The sequence below is a fragment of the Phocoena sinus genome, chromosome 3, assembly GCF_008692025.1.
Source record: "Phocoena sinus isolate mPhoSin1 chromosome 3, mPhoSin1.pri, whole genome shotgun sequence".
NCBI lineage: Eukaryota > Metazoa > Chordata > Mammalia > Artiodactyla > Phocoenidae > Phocoena > Phocoena sinus.
In genome coordinates this window covers 157413857-157433352 of record NC_045765.1, presented here as the reverse complement: position 1 = coordinate 157433352, position 19496 = coordinate 157413857, and the positions used below count along the sequence as shown (strand labels likewise).

The following is a 19496-nucleotide window of genomic DNA, read 5'->3' as shown; positions in this document are numbered from 1 at the left end:
TTTAAAAAATGATTTTAAATAATGTTTAATTATTGGTATATTTTATTAACATATAGAAGAGAATAGGTAGAGATTTATATATTTCCTTATAAATATGTTTCCATGAAAAACAAAGAAGATGTGAAATTTATTTTCAAGCAAATTAGACTGTGATCTGGCACGGTTTTCTTTGAAACAATTTCCATATATAAAGCAATTTTTTGAAAAGTTAAGGTGATTGAAATGCAACCAAATTTAAATTTGTACTTCTGATTCCAGGCAAAAGCAATACTAGAATTGAAGAAATGTGGGTATACTTACACACAAATAGAAAAGACAAAACTATTATTTTTTAAAAAAGCGATTTACCAATACACACAATTAAAAATAAACATTTGCTAGCTTTTTTAATGATAATAATATATATTATTATAATATCACTAAAGGTCTTAAGACAATTGTTCCCTTTCCATCTGAGAATGGCAATGCTATTTACAAATAAGATTTTATTCATTCTATCTTCATTTTCAAAAAGCCACACATGCACCCGAACACTGACTCCAAAAAGGGAATAATTTCATCTCATGGTTAATGCCCTCTTTGAAAAACACAGACTTTTAATAAAATTACAGAAAATCAAATTAAAGAAGTACTTCTATAGAATAATCGGTAAGAGGTGGTAAAGTCATCAAGATTGGAATGATAATAAACCACATATCAGAGAAAAAAAGAAAACAAAAAAATGTTAAGTGTGTATTGATAAAATATGTACCAGTCTCTTTACAGTCCTATCAGGTTACATTTGCCCTCCAGAATATTATAATGTCATTCTGTCCACATATGTTCACTTTGTTGAAGGCAATCACATTTTTAGATAAGTTTTTAAAAAAGCAATGTGACAGCCAATAGCTTACTAGACACCCATCATAATTCAAATGGTCCTTTTCTAAATCAGTGCTACAAAAACAGGCAGATTTAAACGAGCACCACGATGACTCTCGTGTAGCCACACTGTTACTCTTCTTTCTGTGAGCACAAATATGCTAACTTTATTCAATGGTTTTCCTCACTGTTTTCATAATGGTATCCATTTAAATATGGTAACATACTTAAACATGAAAATTGCTTACCTGGGCAGATAGAATTGGTTTTGGTCACAAAATATATGGCATGAGCATTTCAACACTATGGGATTCTCTTCGGAAGTGACTCGAAATTTAACAAATATCTTTTCTCTCATTCATGTTTCTATTTTGAAATTTTTTTTTTTTTTTTTTTGCGGTACGCAGGTCTCTCACTATTGTAGCCTCTCGCGTTACAGAGCACAGGCTCCGGACGCGCAGGCTCAGCGGCCATGGCTCACGGGCCCAGCCGCTCCGCGGCATGCGGGATCCTCCCGGACCGGGGCACAGACCCATGTCCCCTGTATCGGCAGGCGGTCTCTCAACCATTGCGCCACCAGGGAAGCCCTCTATTTTGAAATCTTTTCATTCTTTTATTTTGCATATTTCTTAGGGCAGTGATTATCAACTGAGAGCAATTTTGGCCTCCAGATATCTTTGGGCAATGTCTGAAGATATCACGATATGGCAGCGGTGGGAGGGATGCTATTGAAATCTAATGAGTAGAGAGACCAGGGATGCTGCTGAACATCCTATAATGCACAGGATAGCCCCATAGCAAAGAATCATCCAGTCCCAGATGTCAATAGTGGAAAGGTTGCAAAATTCTTCTAGGGGGATATGATTCCCTAGATAATAGCTGTAATTACATGGCGTATGTAAATCTAAGAGATAAAGAAAAATCTTATTTTAAAACATGCATCAAAAACCACTTCAGTTTATTTTGCATCTTCCTTTTTGAAAACATCCAGAATGCCACAGACTTTGTCTGCTTGCTATTACTCACTGACAGAAATATACTACCACATTATGCTTTTCTCACTGGCAATATAACACCCAGCAACTACTTGGAGGGCTCCACGACCATTTCTTAGCAATGGATATACAAGAAACAGTCATCTGATAAAATCGTGCACACATAAGAGGTCCCTGGTGCTGTCTTCTCTTGCCCCCTCTGTATTCTCACATCACATTTTGCAAAGCTCTACAGGGAATCCATCATTTGCATGATGATCCTGCTTCTGTCCCCTTAATCACATAAGCAGGTGCGCGATGCACATACACACTCTGAACTATACAACCCCACAGGGAAGAGAGAGGAGTGTTTTTTATCACGTGTCCTCTATGTAAAATGCACTTTTTTCTCCTTGTCTAACTGAAAAAGCCCCATACATTATATAAGATTCAGAGGATGTCTTCTCTAGTCTGCAAGCAGGGCTCCCAGTCCAACTGTATGGGCCCTCTATTTTTTTGCATATCAAACACCATATTGAAATGTTCTGTTTACATGTCTGCAGCCTGCTCAAATTTAGGGGCCTTGTTTTATTTACCGTTTTATTACTACCCACTATCACATTTATTAGGACACTAAATGCCTTTACTCTCTCTCTCCTTCTTTCCAGAAATAATTGGAGAGATTAAAGGATACAGTTTTTTTTTTAATGACTGGATGATTCAAAACTCAATTAATGTATATATGATAAAAACAATGATCTTATCAGTCACCTTTGGTTGGGAAAATTTTGTTGTCACCTATCACACTATTGTTAGCTATTATTAGTATTGGGAACTGGTATAGTTTTAAATGTAAATATTATTAATGTCTATTTTCACAAATCTGCATTTTACTTTTCATTATCATTTTATAAATAACATGTATATATTATTTTAATAAAGAATAATGTACTTCTCTCATACCAAATAAACATGCAACACTCTTTGTAGAGGTAATCACTTTTACCTGTGTGTGTGGGTCTCCTTCAGATATTTCTTATGTATGAGTATGCATATTCTGTAACTCGTATTCGTTTTTTAAAATAAAGTAGGTTCTATTCCACATGGATTTCTGAAAACTTTTTTCTCACTAAAATACTCTGGATCTTTGAATGTCAGCATACACAGTTGAAATTCATTCATTTTAAGGCTGCCTAGGGTATCAGTATATGAAGAATCATTCATTTGAGAATTTCTTTATTAGTGTACTTTAAGTGTGTTTTCTATTTTTCACTATTGTGAACAATACTACAATGGGCATCCTTCCTTTTATATCTTTGCTTATCCATGTCAGTATATCTGTAAAATAACTTTCTACAATAAATATATGTTCTTTTAAAAATTTTGATAGACATTGCCAAATTACCCTCCAAAAAACTATGAAAATCAACCTTTCTGCTAACTGTTCTGTACATTAACAATTTTGTGAATTATCACATTTGCATACTTGGTAGGTGAACATTGCTATCTCCTTCCCCTTCGTGGTTTCTTAAATTACTAGTGAAATTTGAGATTTTTTTGTATAATTAACATGTGTTTATTTTTCCTAAGAATCTCCTGCTAACGTAATTTCCCCATGTTTATTTGATTGTAGTCATTTTATCCACTCATCAGAACTTCTATGGATCCAATTGATTCTACAGTTGATAGGAAACATGATTTAGATATCTGAAATCAACTGTTAGCTTCACCACATGCAGAAAGAAATATTGGTGCCATAGCAAAATCATCTAGCGTCACAATTGCATAGTAGAAATGGAAAGGAGGGATGATTTTCTGTATCATTCCCAAATCAAGACACTTAATAGAAACTGGCATCACTGTTTCTTTTCTGATGCTAAAACCTTACTCGCCACTCCTTTGGATTCAGTATTGGGTTCAATTCTTTGGTTATCGGGTTCATGCTGAAACCTAGAATTTGTCCAGCTATCAATTCAAATTCAGTGCAGCTGCATGTATCTGAAATCCAACTCGATAGATTAAAAAGATGAGATTTACTTTCTCAAGAAGGCTCTTGGGATTCACAGACCAGACCAGGAGCATCAGTTCTGTAATGGATCATTCTTCCGGGCCCTTTTATCTTTCTGCACTAAGCAACAGGCTTTCATCTTTATGGTTGCAAGTGGCTGCTACATTTCTGTACCACATCTGCTTTAGGCAACAATTGAAAGGAAAATGGTGATGGGTGAAATATGCATGCCAGGTGTGATTTTTTTGGCAGGAAACATATATCTTTCCTGGAAGTTCCACCTAATTGCCTCTGCTTAACATCCTACCATCTAGAATTACATCACATGGTCATTCTTAGATGAAAATGTATGGTAGGAGGTGAATATTTAATTCTGCACAGTGTCACCCTGATCAAAACTGAGTTCTCTTAATAATAGGGAAGGGGGAGCTGAATATTGGATAACTAACAGCATTTACCTAAAGGGAAGAAGAAGCATGATCTTACTGTTTGTGACAAATGCCATATTTTTGTATATGTGTATATAGTCAGCTGGGCTGTCAGAACACTAACTGCCCTGGATCAGCAGATGACTGTCTATCAAGAGTATTAGAGGGTCATTCTCTAAAATCCCTTACAATAAAGGTTGGAAAACTTTTACTGTAAAAGGCAACATAGTAAACATTTTAGGCTTTGTGAGCCATAGTGTTGGCTGCAAACTCAACTCTGCTACTGCAAAGCCCAACTACAACAGCAATATGTAAATGAATGGGTATGGCTTTGTTCTGGTAAAACTTTGTTTACAAAAACAGACAGCAGGCTGCATTTGTCTCCACTGCCATGGTTTGCTGTTCTGTCCTGCACCACATTACTAGTTTTTTGTTGTTGTTCTTGTTTGTTTGTTTGATTTCTAAAATTAGAGGCAGTGCAAATACCACTCATTCTTAAGGCCACAGTGTAAAGTGAGTTTCTCACTCCACTAACTTTTATATCACCTTCCATATGTTCATATTACAATGTGCATTAGATGTTATAATGATTTTTATGTATTTGTTTTTACACACACACACACACACACACAATATGATTTCCAATATTCAGCCTAAAGCTTGCCATACTCTTTCACCAGAAATCATGCGTGGAACTGTGGTACAAAAGAAACTGAAAGCCTACTCTGCTTTGTCCCTTTTCTCCACTACTTTCAGGCATTAAATATTTTTCCTTCAACCATACTTGTCTCCATAAAATTACTTAAGAATACAGTTGACCCTTGAACAACTTGGGGGTTAGGGGTATCAACCCCCTGTGCAGTCAAAAATCCATGGATAACCTATTACATTTGGCCTTTGTGTAGGAGGTTCCTATAAGTGGACCCAAGCAGTTCACACCCGTGTAGTTCAAGGGTCAGCTTCACTAGTATTTCCCTCCCATTCCTACCTTTCTCTCCAAGTCCTAGATGAGGACTGAAATGTCTTGGCTTGTTGCTAAGTCCTCCAGCCTTTGCTGCAATGATTCCTTTAGACATCATGATTCCTAAATGTCCAGCATTCTTTAACAGGCTCACATGTACCCACTTAGCTTTCACACGTATATATTTCAGGATACATTTCTGATAACTTTTTTCCTCCCCTTGTCATTTTCCTTGGCTTTTCAATCTCTGTTCTGATTCATTTCAACTATTTTCAATGTCAACTGTTTTCCTAAATATTTTTCTAGATAAGGTGGGAGGATGATATACTTTCTGGATCCTTCTCCACATATTTCTTTCATGCTAACAGATGAATCATGTTTTGCCTGAATGAAGGATTTGGGGTTTCAGTCTTTACTCTGTAGGCTGACAAGGGTATTCAATTGTTAACCACTTTCCAATATTTCAAGTGATAAACATGATGTGAAAATATTTTTTCCTAATAGGTAATTTTTAAATATCTGAAAGTTTGTAAAAATTTTCTCTGTATCCTTAGGTGAATCCTGGCAAAGTTCCTAAAGCCTAGGTTTGATTCTTATTCTATTACCCTTTCCAGGAACTCAGAAAGTCTATTAAACTTGTGAATTCTGTATATTCCTCACCTCCAGGAAAAAGTGTTATAGCTCCTCTCCTTCATCTGCTGTTTCCTGCTCTCTGGGAACATGTGTTATTCACATTCTAGGTCTAATTAACATATACTCTAAGTCTCATCTATTTCTCACAATTGCCCTATAGTTGTATTTTTGCCCTCTGATTTTTAGCTCCTTCTTCCAGTCTAGGATGTTCTTAAGTTCCAGAAAAATAATTTGCGTCTTATCAGTGACCCTTCATGCCTCAATGCATACATTGATTTTTTTGTTGTTAACTTGTTTATAGAAAACATGGCTTTGAGTTACAGAAATCTCTCTGCAGTGTCCTTAAAACACTAGTGCTCTGATTATCTACAGTTCAATACTCTTTCTTGGTAATGACTGCTGTGCCCGTTTTTCTCTCTATGGTGCTTTGTCTGCCCTGGTGACCGTCATTTCCTTTGCACTCCCTGGAGTTCTTACTTGGCCTCTGGCAGTACCTTACCAGTGACATTCTCACAAGTGGCGGAGTCATAGAGCTCTTCGCTTTTATAGGAGAAGAGGACTGGCAGATGGGCTGTCAGTCCCTTGACAAGGTGCTAGGAGGAAGTCTGTTCTGGAATTTTCACACAAACTCTCACCTGCCAGGAATAATGGTGTTGAGCTGTTCAACTTTCCTAAGAGACCAATGAGCATGAGTGTCTTCTGGGCCGTTCCACAGGCTCTCTGAGTCTGGACCCTGTATTCTACTCTGGTCCCTGGGGAGCCAGATTAGCAATGGCTTTCTCCCCTGAGATTCTGGTTAAGAGGGAGAACTTAGTCTCTCTTTCTAACTTGCTTCCCCAACGGCTTCAGAAGCTATCTGTCAATCTCAGGAGAGCTAAAATGAAAAAATAAATAAATAAACTGCAATCTTGAAAATTAAAAATTAAAAAACCTTATGTATACGAGATAAAGGATGTTAAGAAAACATATTGTGGTAATCACTTCACAATATATGTAAGTTAAGCCATCATGCTGTTCACCTTAAACTCATACAGTGCTGTATGCCAATTATATCTCAATAAAACTGGAAAAAATTTCAAAAAAAAAAAAAAAATATATATATATATATATATATATATCTCCAATTACACAGAGTGATTTGATTCGTGACCATAATACCTAATTTAAAACCCATACATATACAGGAAACTTAAATATGTAAAACCTTTATTCAAAATATACATTCTAAATCCAAACTGAGAGCCTCACAGAGGTAATAAAAATATTATCACAGCTGAACTTTATTTTAATTATATTTAGGAAATTTATCATCTGAGATAAAAATAAACTAAAATAGCTAAACCATGGAAATCTGTGGGTGGTGGGAGAACCCCTGATGATCAGAAGACTGGAGACCTCAATCACGACTTATCAAACGCAGTGTAGGCTCTGCATTCAGGAGAGCCTAGAGTCAATTTCTTCTAGCAATTTGGGAAAGAATTTGGGAAAGTTACTTACATACTGTACACCACTTTGCACAGCTTTAAAGTGGTATTCAAAATATTTCACAGGGTGGTCATACATTTTAAAATAAATAAGAGATGTAAATGCTTAGGATATCTGCAAAGCTTATTGATTAATGTAGCTATTGCTTGTACTATTAATACTATTATAATTTGATCATAACCTGCAAGTATAAAAGACATAGATTTACAACATTATATTATCTGTATCTATACAAATTGTCATTGAATGTGTTGGTATGGTCAAATAATTATGCCAGTTAAGCAAGAATTTCAAGTGTTTTCTCATGTATGGTTGTTTTTCCTTGAGATCAAGCTGTTTCTTAAACTTACAGATTCAGAAATTTGTTTTAATAAATATTAGAATAGCTAGGCCAAATATTCTTTAACACTTTAGGCCATAGGAAATTATGAAAATATTTTGGAACTTCTTCAGATTTCTTCACTACCCCCCAAAAATTTAAAAACTGGTCTTCAAAAGATGATTTTTGGATCACCAAAAATATATTAAATGCCAAAATATAAAAATGATTTCTCTTACCCATATCTGACATTTCAGGCACAGTTACGGTATATGGTCCATCTGTGAACTTTGGAGCATTGTCATTGATGTCTTGCACTTTGATGATAAACTCAGATTCAGGTTCAAGGGGCTTGTTTGTTCGTCTGTCAATAGCCTGAGCATGAAGCACATAGTGGGTCTTCTGCTCTCTGTCTAGACTTTTTGTTGAGTGGATGTCACCCGTGGTATCATCAATGATAAATATAGTCCCAGCACCTTCTCCAGTAAGGATGTACTTCACAGACCCATCACCTTTGTCAGAATTGGAGTGCAGCTGTAAATAAAGATGGAATAATTTAACACGAAATTATACTCCAACTTCACATTGTTTTCTCTGAAAACTACCTATCTATAATTTAATACTTAGTTTTGACTATAACTTTTCTTCTCTCTACAGTGTCCCATGTGTTGCTACAATCATCTATTGGTCTGCAGTTTTTCTCCACTTGGTATTAATGTGGATATTTTTATTATGATCTGTTTAAGATCCAATTATTGATGTAAGAACAATTAAAAAGCAATAATTATTAAAAGAAAAACAATAACTCTTGAGGTCATTCTACTAAATCCACACTTTACTACCTACATCATAGAATAGAACTAGAAAAAGAAACTACTAGTAAATCACTGTTGCCTTCCATACTTGTAGGAATTTTTTTTTAAATTAATAGCTTGTCATTCTATTCCAACATTAAAATTAGAAAAAAAATATTGTAGGACAAATTGACATTCAAATTATTTATTAAAAATTCCACAAAATGGCTTCCCTGGTGGTGCAGTGGTTGAGAGTCCACCTGCTGATGCAGGGGACATGGGTTCATGCCCCGGTCCGGGAAGATCCCACATGCCACGGAGTGGCTGGGCCCGTGAGCCATGGCCGCTGAGCCTGAGTGTCCGAACCCTGTGCTCCACAATGAGAGAGGCCACAACAGTGAGAGAACTGTGTACCGCAAAAAAAAAAAAAGAAATAAAAATTCCACAAAAGAGGCACTTATTTGTCACAGAAGCATTAATTTTATAATTTGGAAAAATAAATATTTTCTACATTAATTGTTTACATTTAGAATTTTAAAAAAAACTTGTGGTAGAATATTTTCTTTCTTGAAAATTTATGAAACTTTAACTCAAAATTTAAATAACAGTAATAGATTTAATCAATAAGTAGGCCCTAATTTTTAATTAATTGAGATACACTAAAAAATCTCACTTATTATATTAAAATGATCAAATATTCTTTGAAGAGACATTATAGAGTAATATTTCAGCAGAGGATTTCAACAAGAAAGATAAATAATGGTAAGATAATTATAAGCCTCTTTTTATCATTTATATATTAGCAAATGCTTTTAAATTGCATATGGTTCACACTTAATATCTTACTATAACTTATAACATCAAAGTTCAGTTAAATATTTCCATGAACACTACTGCTATATTTCTAGCTAAGAATGACCTCAGTATTTTCTTAAATTGCAAACGCATATTGAAGAATGGTTTCTCCCAAGAGATCTGAACAGTTATCCTTCATATGAAACCTTTTTGGTCACATAACCTCAACTACTCACTTTTTGCACATTTCTGACCCTTGCAAACATTGAAAATATATAACCTTGTTCACATAGCATTTTGGTTTCTAGCCACAGTAAAGTGAAAATTTTCAAGGTTTATGTTAAAGTCTCTGAAATTTTAGAAGATATTTTTTAAAAGATAAAATATAGGGATTTCCCTGGTGGCACAGTGGTTAAGAACCCGCCTGTCAATGCAGGGGACAGGGGTTCAACCCCTGGTCTGGGAAGATCCCACATGTCCCAGAGCAACTAAGCTCGTGAGCCACAACTACTGAGCCCGCATGCCACAACTACTGAGCCCGCATGCCACAACTACTGAAGCCCACGCACCCTAGAGCCCATGCTCCACAGCAAGAGAAGCCACTGCAATGAGAAGCCCACCCACTTCAGTGAAGAATAGTTCCCGCTTGGCAAAACTAGAGAAAGCCTACATCGGAAATGAATGGCCATTATCAAAAAGCTACAAACAATAAATGCTGGAAAGGGTGTGGTGAAAAGGGAAGCTTCCTGCACTGTTGGTGGGAATGTAAACTGATACAACCACTATGGAGAACAGTACGGAGGTTCCTTAAAAAACTAAAAATAGGGCTTCCCTGGTGGCTCAGTGGTTGAGAGTCCGCCTGCTGATGCAGGGGACACGGGTTTGTGCCCCGGTCTGGGAAGATCCCACATGACACAGAGTGGCTGGGCCCGTGAGCCATGGCCGCTGAGCCTGCACGTCCAGAGCCTGTGCTCCGCAACGGGAGAGGCCGCAACAGTGAGAGGCCCATGTACCACAAAAAAAAAAAAAAAAACTAAAAATAGAACTACCATATGACCCAGCAATCCCACTACTGGGCATATACCCTAAGAAACCCATAATTCAAAAAGAGACATATACCAAAATGTTCATTGCAGCACTATTTACAATAGCCAGGACATGGAAGCAACCTAAGTATCCATTGACAGATGAATGGATAAAGAAGATGTGGCACATATATACATAATGGAATATTACTCAGCCATAAAAAGAAATGAAATTGAGTTATTTGCAGTGAGGTGGATGGACCTAGAGTCTGTCACACAGAGTGAAGTAAGTCAGAAAGAGAAAAACAAATACCAAATGCTAACACTTACATATGGAATCTAAAAAAAAAAAAAAAATGGTTCTGATGAACCTAGGGGCAGGACAGGAATAAACACACAGACCTAGAGAATGGACTTGAGGACACCAGGAGGGGAAGGGTAAGCTGGGACAAAGTGAGAGAGTACCACTGACATATATACACTACCAAATGTAAAATATATAGCTAGTGGGAAGCAGTCTCATAGCACAAGGAGATCAGCTTGGTGCTTTGTGACCACCTAGAGGGGTGGGATAGGGAGGGTGAGAGGGAGACACAAGAGGGAGGGGATATGGGGATATATGTATACATATAGCTGATTCACTTTGTTATACAGCAGAAACTAACACAACATTGTAAAGCAATTATACTCCAATAAACATGTTAAAAAAATTTTTTTAAAGACCCAATGCAGCTACAAATAGATAAATATAAAATATAGAAAAAGACAATATAAGGAAAGAACTATTCTTATGGGAAAATGAAGGCATCTGAAACATAAATAATAGTACATCAGGAAAAGTTTAACTTATTTCTTGAAAACACATAGGACATAATCGGGGACAAAATTCTGATGGGAATCACTCAGCTAGATTCAACCAATGAAATCATTTCAAAACTGCTTTTTTGGAGTTTTTGTAAAAAGGAGTAAAAATACATTAACAAAATATGAAAAACACAGCTTTCAAAGATTCACACTTCATTAGTAAATTAACTACTAAAAGAAGCAGTAAAATGAGTTGCATAGAGACAGTTGCATGCATGTATGAAAGTGAATTTATTCATTTATTTATGTCTCTTGACACATCATTTTAGCACCTACAAGAAAAGATTTATGCAGCAGACGTCTACACAACATCGATAGAGCAGTCTGTTTCACATTTTTTAACTTTGCCTCTATGCGTGACCAAAGCACAGCCAAGTAAAGCAACAAATTCATTGAACAAATGTTTCTGAAACCTTTTCTGGAACTTTCGTGTTATTAAATTAACAAAAGGTGAGATCGCTTTAATAGCTATTGCTATGCTGTATATAAATTATAAATCTATATATTATAAATATAATTAATTAAAAACACTTGAGGGCAAGTGTTAAGCCTTCTAAAAACTAATTTTTGAAAGACAAAACAATGGTGACAATTAACTCCTTTCCTCAGGATATATTCACATACTCTTTTATATTTTTAGCAAGGAAAATTTAAAATTATTTAGTCTTGGATTAAAGGTTCACATTACAAAGAGTTAACTATACATATTTTTTTAAAATAGGCGTATGGATGTAAACCAGAAACAGAAATATGTAAAAGAAGTAGTAAAGTTGTCAGTCTAAAGCATCTGTTAAAAAATTATATGCTCTGTGCTTTATACTGATTATGCTAAATAATTCAAATAAAAGATAAATGTCAGTAGCTTTATGGCTTTAGATTCTAAAACTTGAATCTGACTTCACATTTATAAAGTTTTGAGAATTAACATATAATTTAGCATGTTTCAGAAGTTATGTCTAATTAGAAAATAAATGTGCAATACAATCAGTGAACTGTATTTAACCAGTATTTATTACTGTACAAACACACTCAAAGTTATGTTCAAAATATTATAACTATGTATTTGGATTACATAAGTTGTTGATAATACTCAGCTTAGGGGTTTTACTAAGGTAGATGATCACTTTATTAATGGATTTTTAAAAATCTCTCATCTGGCCTGATGGAATCTTGAAATGAGAGTTACCATGTAACACTAGTGGAAACCCAGCACAGTAGCAGTAGGTCAATTAATTAATAGTTTATATGATTTTTTTTAATTAAAAAAAAATTTTTGGAGTATAAGTGCTTTACTCCAAATGTTGTGTTAGTTTCTGCTGTACAATAAAGTGAGTCAGCTATATGTATACATATATCCCCTCCCTCTTGGACCTCCTTCCTTCCAACCCCCATCCTACTCATCTAGGTCAGGTCATCACTGAGCACCGAGCTGAGCTTCCTGTGCTTTATAGTGTGTCCCCACTAGCTTTCTTCTTTTAACATCTTTATTGGAGTATAATTGCTTTACCATGTTGTGTTAGTTTCTGCTTTATAACAAAGTGAATCAGCTATATGCATACATATGTCCCCTATCCTCTTCCTCTTGTGTCTCCCTCCCACCCTCCCTACCCCACCCCTCTAGGTGGTCACAAATCACCAAGCTGATCTCCCTGTGCTATGCGGCTGCTTCCCACTAGCTATCTATTTTACGTTTGGTAGTGTATATATGTCCATGCCACTCTCTCACTTTGTCCCAGCTTACCCTTCCCCCTCCCCGTGTCCTCAAGTCCATTCTCTACGTCTGTGTCTTTATTCCTGTGCTTCCCCTAAGTTCTTCAGAAACTTTTTTTTTTTTTTAGATTCCATACATATGTGTTAACATACGGTATTTGTTTTTCTCTTTCTGACTTACTTCACTCTGCATGACAGACTCTGTTTTATGCATGGTAGTGTATCTATGTCATTCCTAATCTCCCAATTCGTCCCACCCTCTCAGTGATCCACCCTCAGGATTACCTCTTTTCCATTGGACCTATTTTCAAATCTTTAGCTCTATTTACAACATGCACTCTGCAACAGAGGTTGGGGGAACCACTGGCTACACTGTCTTGCTTTCCTTAACAAGTAGATTTTGAGATTCTGGAAGAACACATGTTTTGTATTAGGTTTTATAAGGCAAAATATGATGAATGTGTGAGTGAATGAATGAATACATGAATGAAATGGATGAGCAGTAATGAGTGCAGTAGAGGTAGAAATCTTAAGACATGGAGAGAAAACTTTTAGATACAGATAATCAGGTTATACAGATAATCAGACTAGAAATGTGCTATCTTCGAGGGTGGGCAGCAATGAGATATCAAATGAAAGAGACCAGGAGTCTAGTATGTAAAGTAGGAATGCTCTGGATATAAACGCAGTACTGACTTAGTAACTAGTAAAATATTACATTGTAAATTTAGCTAGCTACTAGACGATTTGAGAGATTTCTATCTTTTTTACATTAAATATATAAAAATATTTGGACGATAAAGTTGATTTTCATCATATATAGTTCAGAAATACTACAAAGAGAATAGTAGCAGGGTGTTATCATAACACACAGTGGTGGGAATATACTTTTAGAGTCATGAGATTTTGCAAAGTGAGTGATATTTTTATGCTAAAGGAAAGCTATTTTACTGTCCTAAAGCAAGAGTAAAAAATCCTTGTGTATCTGATCACATAAAAACATAGGGTTAATTAATTGTTCTTTAAAGAACAGAAAAAGGGAGGAGAATGCAGAAAGAAAACATAGTCACCCAAGTGAAGCAAAATTAACACTTCTCTGACATTCTTTTAATAAATTATCTCTTCCTAAGTGTTAAGGAGTAACCCACAGCACTTAGAAAGTTAATGTGACACACATGAGTTCCCCTCAGAAGACTATTTATTCACCCTTGACCACATTAGGATCGGGACCTAAAAATTTATAGCTTTTACTCTAATGCAGAATTCCTCACTGAGATAATATCCTATCCTTTGGGGAAGAATAACTTTAAAAGGTTAAGAAGATGGTGTCAGAGCAATTAAGTTTGAAAGTTGCTTTTAGTTAGGAGTTCAAGCTATATTATAAAGATAGTTCACTAACTTAAAATTGTGATATTTTTGACTACATAATTTATGCATTTTTATGAGTAGGAAACTTCTATTTACAATAATAATTCCAGTAGAAAAAGTCAGAAATATTATATAGCAATGTGTGACCTATGTAAGGATCATAGGAAAGACATGCCATTAAAACTTATTATGCATCTCTCATTCCAGAATGTGTTATGTTTTAAACGATAAGCAGATAAAACAAAATCCAATTGAACTCTTCTTTTTTTTCTTTTTTTTTGCGGTACGTGGGCCTCTCACTGCTGCGGCCTCTCCCATTGTGGAGCACAGGCTCCGGATGCGCAGGCTCAGCAGCCATGGCTCACGGGCCCAGCCGCTCCGCGGCACGTGGGATCCTCCCGGACTGGGGCATGAACCCGTGTCCCCTGCATTGGCAGGCGGACTCAACCACTGCGCCTATTGATGCGAAGAAAAAACACATGAAGAGTAACAGCCTATTGGTAATTAACACATCAGCCTCTTCATGCAAAAAAAGGAATACATAACCATCAGTTTTAATTATGCATCAATACGTAAAAAAGGTATGTTAAAAACAGTAGTAGTAAAGCATTGTGTTCAACCACAAAGCTAATGTTAATCAATTAAAAGGTTAAGAAATTAGATGAGGGTAAGAAAACAAGGTTTGCATTTGTTTAACTAGAAACATCCAAGGTCTCTGCAAACATGCAAAGGCCACTTGTTGAATTTTAGTTTCTAGCTTTTAACTGCTTTATTGGTATTCTTAGAAAAGGAAACGAATGAAAAGGAGGAAGGGAAAAGGAGCAGAAAGGAACACATTTTTAACTATTATAACCCCTGAATCACAGCTTAGGGCTATTAACACACAAGATGGAAAACTACAAAATACCTCTATAAAGTCTGAGGTTGTTTTAATTCCGTAGGCACCAGCTTTACTTCAGAGAGCCCCATTCAGGCGCGCCAAATATTTGGGCAGTGCAGGAGGCATTCAGTGGTTGAGAATTTCGCTATTAATTTCTGGGAAGCCTCAAAAAGTGACCAACTGATTAGAATTGAAGGGAGATATATATATAAGGCACAGGAGTACCTATTATCTGTCAGAGTTCATGTCTTCTTTTATATCCCAGTCAAGGTCTAGTTGAGAAAGGGGTGGCTCTGGCAGCTGGTTTTAAAGAAAAAAAACCTCACAGAATACTAAGCATTATTATAATTCCATAAAAATATTGACCCAAACCACTGCCCACACATTCCAGTGTGCTGTGATTTTATCCCCATTTAAATTTGGCCATCACTGTTCATTTTAACCCCTTTTCCTCGTTAAGAAAGCAGTAATTGCACTAAGAAAGGAGGGCAAAGAAAGATAATGGAAGTGTGAGTTGTTCCAGTCCTTTGGAAAATTCATCTGACAATAAAATGTAAGAGTCTCATTCGATCGATCAATCACTTTGAGGAGTTTATTCATCCTACAAACATTTTTTGAAATGTCCACCATGTGCCAGTCATTGTACTCTGTACTTAAATCCATCACTGAACAACCAGGCTGAGATCCCTGCCCAGGTAATGCCTACATTCATTCCACTGGGGAAAAGCAGACAGTCAGCAGAAAACATGACAATAGACAATATGCAAGACCCACATTTAAAAAGGAAAGAGAGGGCTTCCCTGGTGGCGCAGTGGTTGAGAGTCCGCCTGCCGATGCAGGGGACATGGGTTCGTGCCCCGGTCCGGGAAGATCCCACATGCTGCAGAGCGGCTAGGCCCGTGAGCCATGGCCGCTGAGCCTGCGTGTCCGGAGCCTGTGCTCCGCAACGGGAGAGGCCCCAACAGTGAGAGGCCCGCGTACCGCAAAAAAAAAAAAAAAAAAAAAAAAGGAAGGACTGATGATTGAAACCTGTAGGATTTCAAAATTCAAAAGGTAGAAGGACCAGAAGTTACTGCGAAAGAGCAATCAAAAAAGCATGTTAGTGTCCTGGGGGAGAAAATAAAATGGAAAATTAAGCACCTGTGTATAATGATAGCTATATGAAAATAATAATTATTGATTATTTTAGAGGCAAAAGAAATCTGAAGTTTCAGCTGGAGGGAGACGGTTTTACAACTTATGAATTATTAAAATAATAATGTGAATATATTTAGCTCTGAAGAACTATCCATAATTTGCTGTCCATTGAGAAAATCATATTGTAGAATAATGCAGAATACAAGATCTTATTTAGAGAAAAAATAAATAACAATAAAACTACATATATAATATATTCCTATTTATTCACATGATCAAGTAGAAAATTAGAGAAAGATATAATCCAGGTGTCTTACACTAGAGGGAAGACAGAAAAAGAGGCTACACTGCAGTGAGCTAGTCAATTTTCCTTTATATTTCTTTCACAGTTTTAAGTTATTGAATGAGTATCCATTACTTTTCAGTATAAATGTTGCTGTTGTTATTAAACAAGGATTCTGGGTTTTATTAAAGTCAATTGTGTGGAAAAGCCATAATATATTGCAGCCATTTCTCAAAACAGTAAGAATAATTAGAAAATCTCAGGTACCATTTGATCTCCACACATGGCCTCTAATCTTTGTTTACTTCTCATTCTGAGATGTTTAAGAATTTGGTCTTTCTTATGGCCATGCCTCAGGATGCTAAATTCTGTCCTGAATTCAGCCACATCTCTCAGGCTACTGCATTAAGTTGCCCAGTGTTGCTAGCTAAAGCTTACTCATAACTGTCTGCATGTTTAGTCCGTCTTGCAATTTTTGGATATGTATCCCTTCCCATCTCATATGTCCCTCACCTAAGCTTTATGATTTCTACAACTCTATTTAGCTATCCCTCTGGCTTTGTGCTTATTCTAGGTTAAAAAACAATTTGATGTAATTAAATGGGAGAAATTAATTGCAACCCCACTATGTAACAAGCAGTATGCTGAGACGAATCATAGAGAGCTATAAAGTTACAAAAATTTTTAGCGCAGTGAGCAATGAAAATCATCAGACCCACAAAGTAGTCAATGTTCTGATAGAGGCATGAGTTGAAACCAACTTTCTGTTGCTGGGAAATTTTCCAAAAGGGTGCTGACTCTCAATTTATAGACGTATTTCTCCATTTCTATAAAAAGATGAAAATGATTTTCAAGATTTTTTTAAAATTCTCATCAAACTTTTTCCTTAAGCATTTGCATTCTGGATTTAACCCTAACACTCAACGGAAATTGTTATAAGGTCAGCAAATATATCCTGGTTATTGAATATGTTAGTGAATAACATATTTTTTAAAGGAAAGGGCCATTTTAATAACATGATGATGCTAACTCAACACAGGAGACAGAGTGCAAAACTCTCAAATATTGAATGTTCACTCTGGAAATGCAGAAATGGGAATAGTGAAGTGTTTTTTTATGGAATAAACTGTGGATTGAGGATCAATGAGGAAGACAGTATGAGCTGTCTTGCTAAGTTTTTTCTGTGCTGGAATATGAAGTTATTCCACACGGCACTGAGCCCACATAACTCTGCATGTTGAAATAAAAATTATGCGGTCTACAATTGTGCACAGATATTCCTCTCAGTTAAGCTTGCTAAGGATAGAAATGTTATTCAGAAATTTTTAAACCATAAAATCCAAGTTGCTCAGTTACAAGCCTGAACTCATTCTGTATCTTCTGTTGTGTTTATCATCAGATTGAATAATCAGAGCTATCCTACTCTCCTGTCACTCAAGATGAAATTTTATGTGTTAATACTGATTTCTTTCTTCATTTCTCCTCATTCAAACTTTCTAAATTATTTGATTCCACCTCCTTAAAACCTCCCACCCCTCCACCCCCTTCTCTCCATCACAGTTACCACTGAGTTAATTCATGCTCTCACACTAACTTAGATTATTGCTGTTATCCCCTAAATGCTCCTATTATCTTTCTGTTTCTGTTCCATCCACGTTCTATTCACACTACAGTTCAGTGTGTTATTTATAAAATTTGAATTTGGTCATTTCCTGAATAATTCATTTTAGAGCATCCCATGGCCTTCAGCTGGAATGCCCCTCCATCTGGCTCCTGTCTGTGTGCCCAACTTGATCTTTTCACACTCCACCATGGATACTAAACTTCAGTCAAACTAAACTAGATAATCTAGCTCCAAAAGAGCCAGACTGTCCACAGCTGATCCCCTTCAAACTCGATATTTTCTATTTATCTGCCCAGAGGTAAGTAGTTTCCTATCTTTTGTCAAGTATCCTTTGAACTTTTCATTCAAATAAGCTGCCATTCCTTTGTGATGCCAAAAAACCCCTTGTTTACCTGTCATTCAGCACTTATTGCTTTTTTTCAATGAAATTCCCCAACTCTCCGAATTTACTTGACTCTCATTGAGGGCAAGAGCCACATTTCATTTGTTTTCATGTTTCCAGTACCCAATACACCTCTTTTCAATGAATATTACGAAAAAATGAAATATGATTGTTAACATTCTCACAAATAATTTCATGATACATTATAGTGTACCAAATAGGAAATAAAGAAATTACAAAGTTATAAAATAGAGTCAAGATATTAAAATAATACCCAGAGGTAACTTGGTTTAACAGGAAGGAATGAAGAGATCGAAAAGTGTAGAGTGGAGAGGTAAATATTTTTTAAAAAACACCTAAAAAATCAACTTAGACAACTGACTAAAGCAAGATCAATAACATTGTAAGATGGGTTTTATAAGGTTATTTGACTAAAAGGTATGACGGAAGTAGAAAAAAAATGGAATGGGCAGATAAACGTAATTATACTGTTGTAAAACAAAGAATGTGGTTCATCACCCAGTTCTACAAGGATTAAGGCATTACCCACTGCAGTCGCTGAGGGACACTGAACCCTGAGAGGAGCTCAGGAAGAAAAACAGGATGAGGCACTCTGTGTTTTGGAAAAACAGGCCCCTTAGATAGTTTGATGTATACCTCAGGATGAATTTTAATGTACCCAGATTCTTGCATTTTTTCACATATAGAAAAACATTAAAACATTACCTGAGATATCTGTTCTTTGTAACTAACAGTAATCTTTTACCAAGATGTATGCATTAAAAAAAATATTGAGGTATAGTTGATTTACAATGTTGTGTTAGTTTCAGATGTACAGCAAAAGGAATCAGTTATACATACACATATATCCACTCTTTTTTAGATCCTTTTCCCATATAGACTATTACAGAGTATTGAGTAGAGTCCCTTATTAGGAGCTCTACAGTAGGTCCTTATTAGTTATC

General features: G+C 36.0%; 1 protein-coding gene across 1 annotated transcript in view; it reads right to left on the bottom strand.

Annotated features, from left to right (window-relative positions):
- CDH18 (cadherin 18) overlaps positions 1 to 19496 on the bottom strand; it is a 498063-nt gene that overhangs the window by 262358 nt on the left and 216209 nt on the right. Inside the window, exon 3 of the mRNA XM_032629158.1 lies at positions 7909 to 8203. Within this exon, the coding sequence (XP_032485049.1) occupies positions 7909 to 8203 (295 nt within the window). The remainder of the gene's footprint in view (positions 1 to 7908; positions 8204 to 19496) is intronic.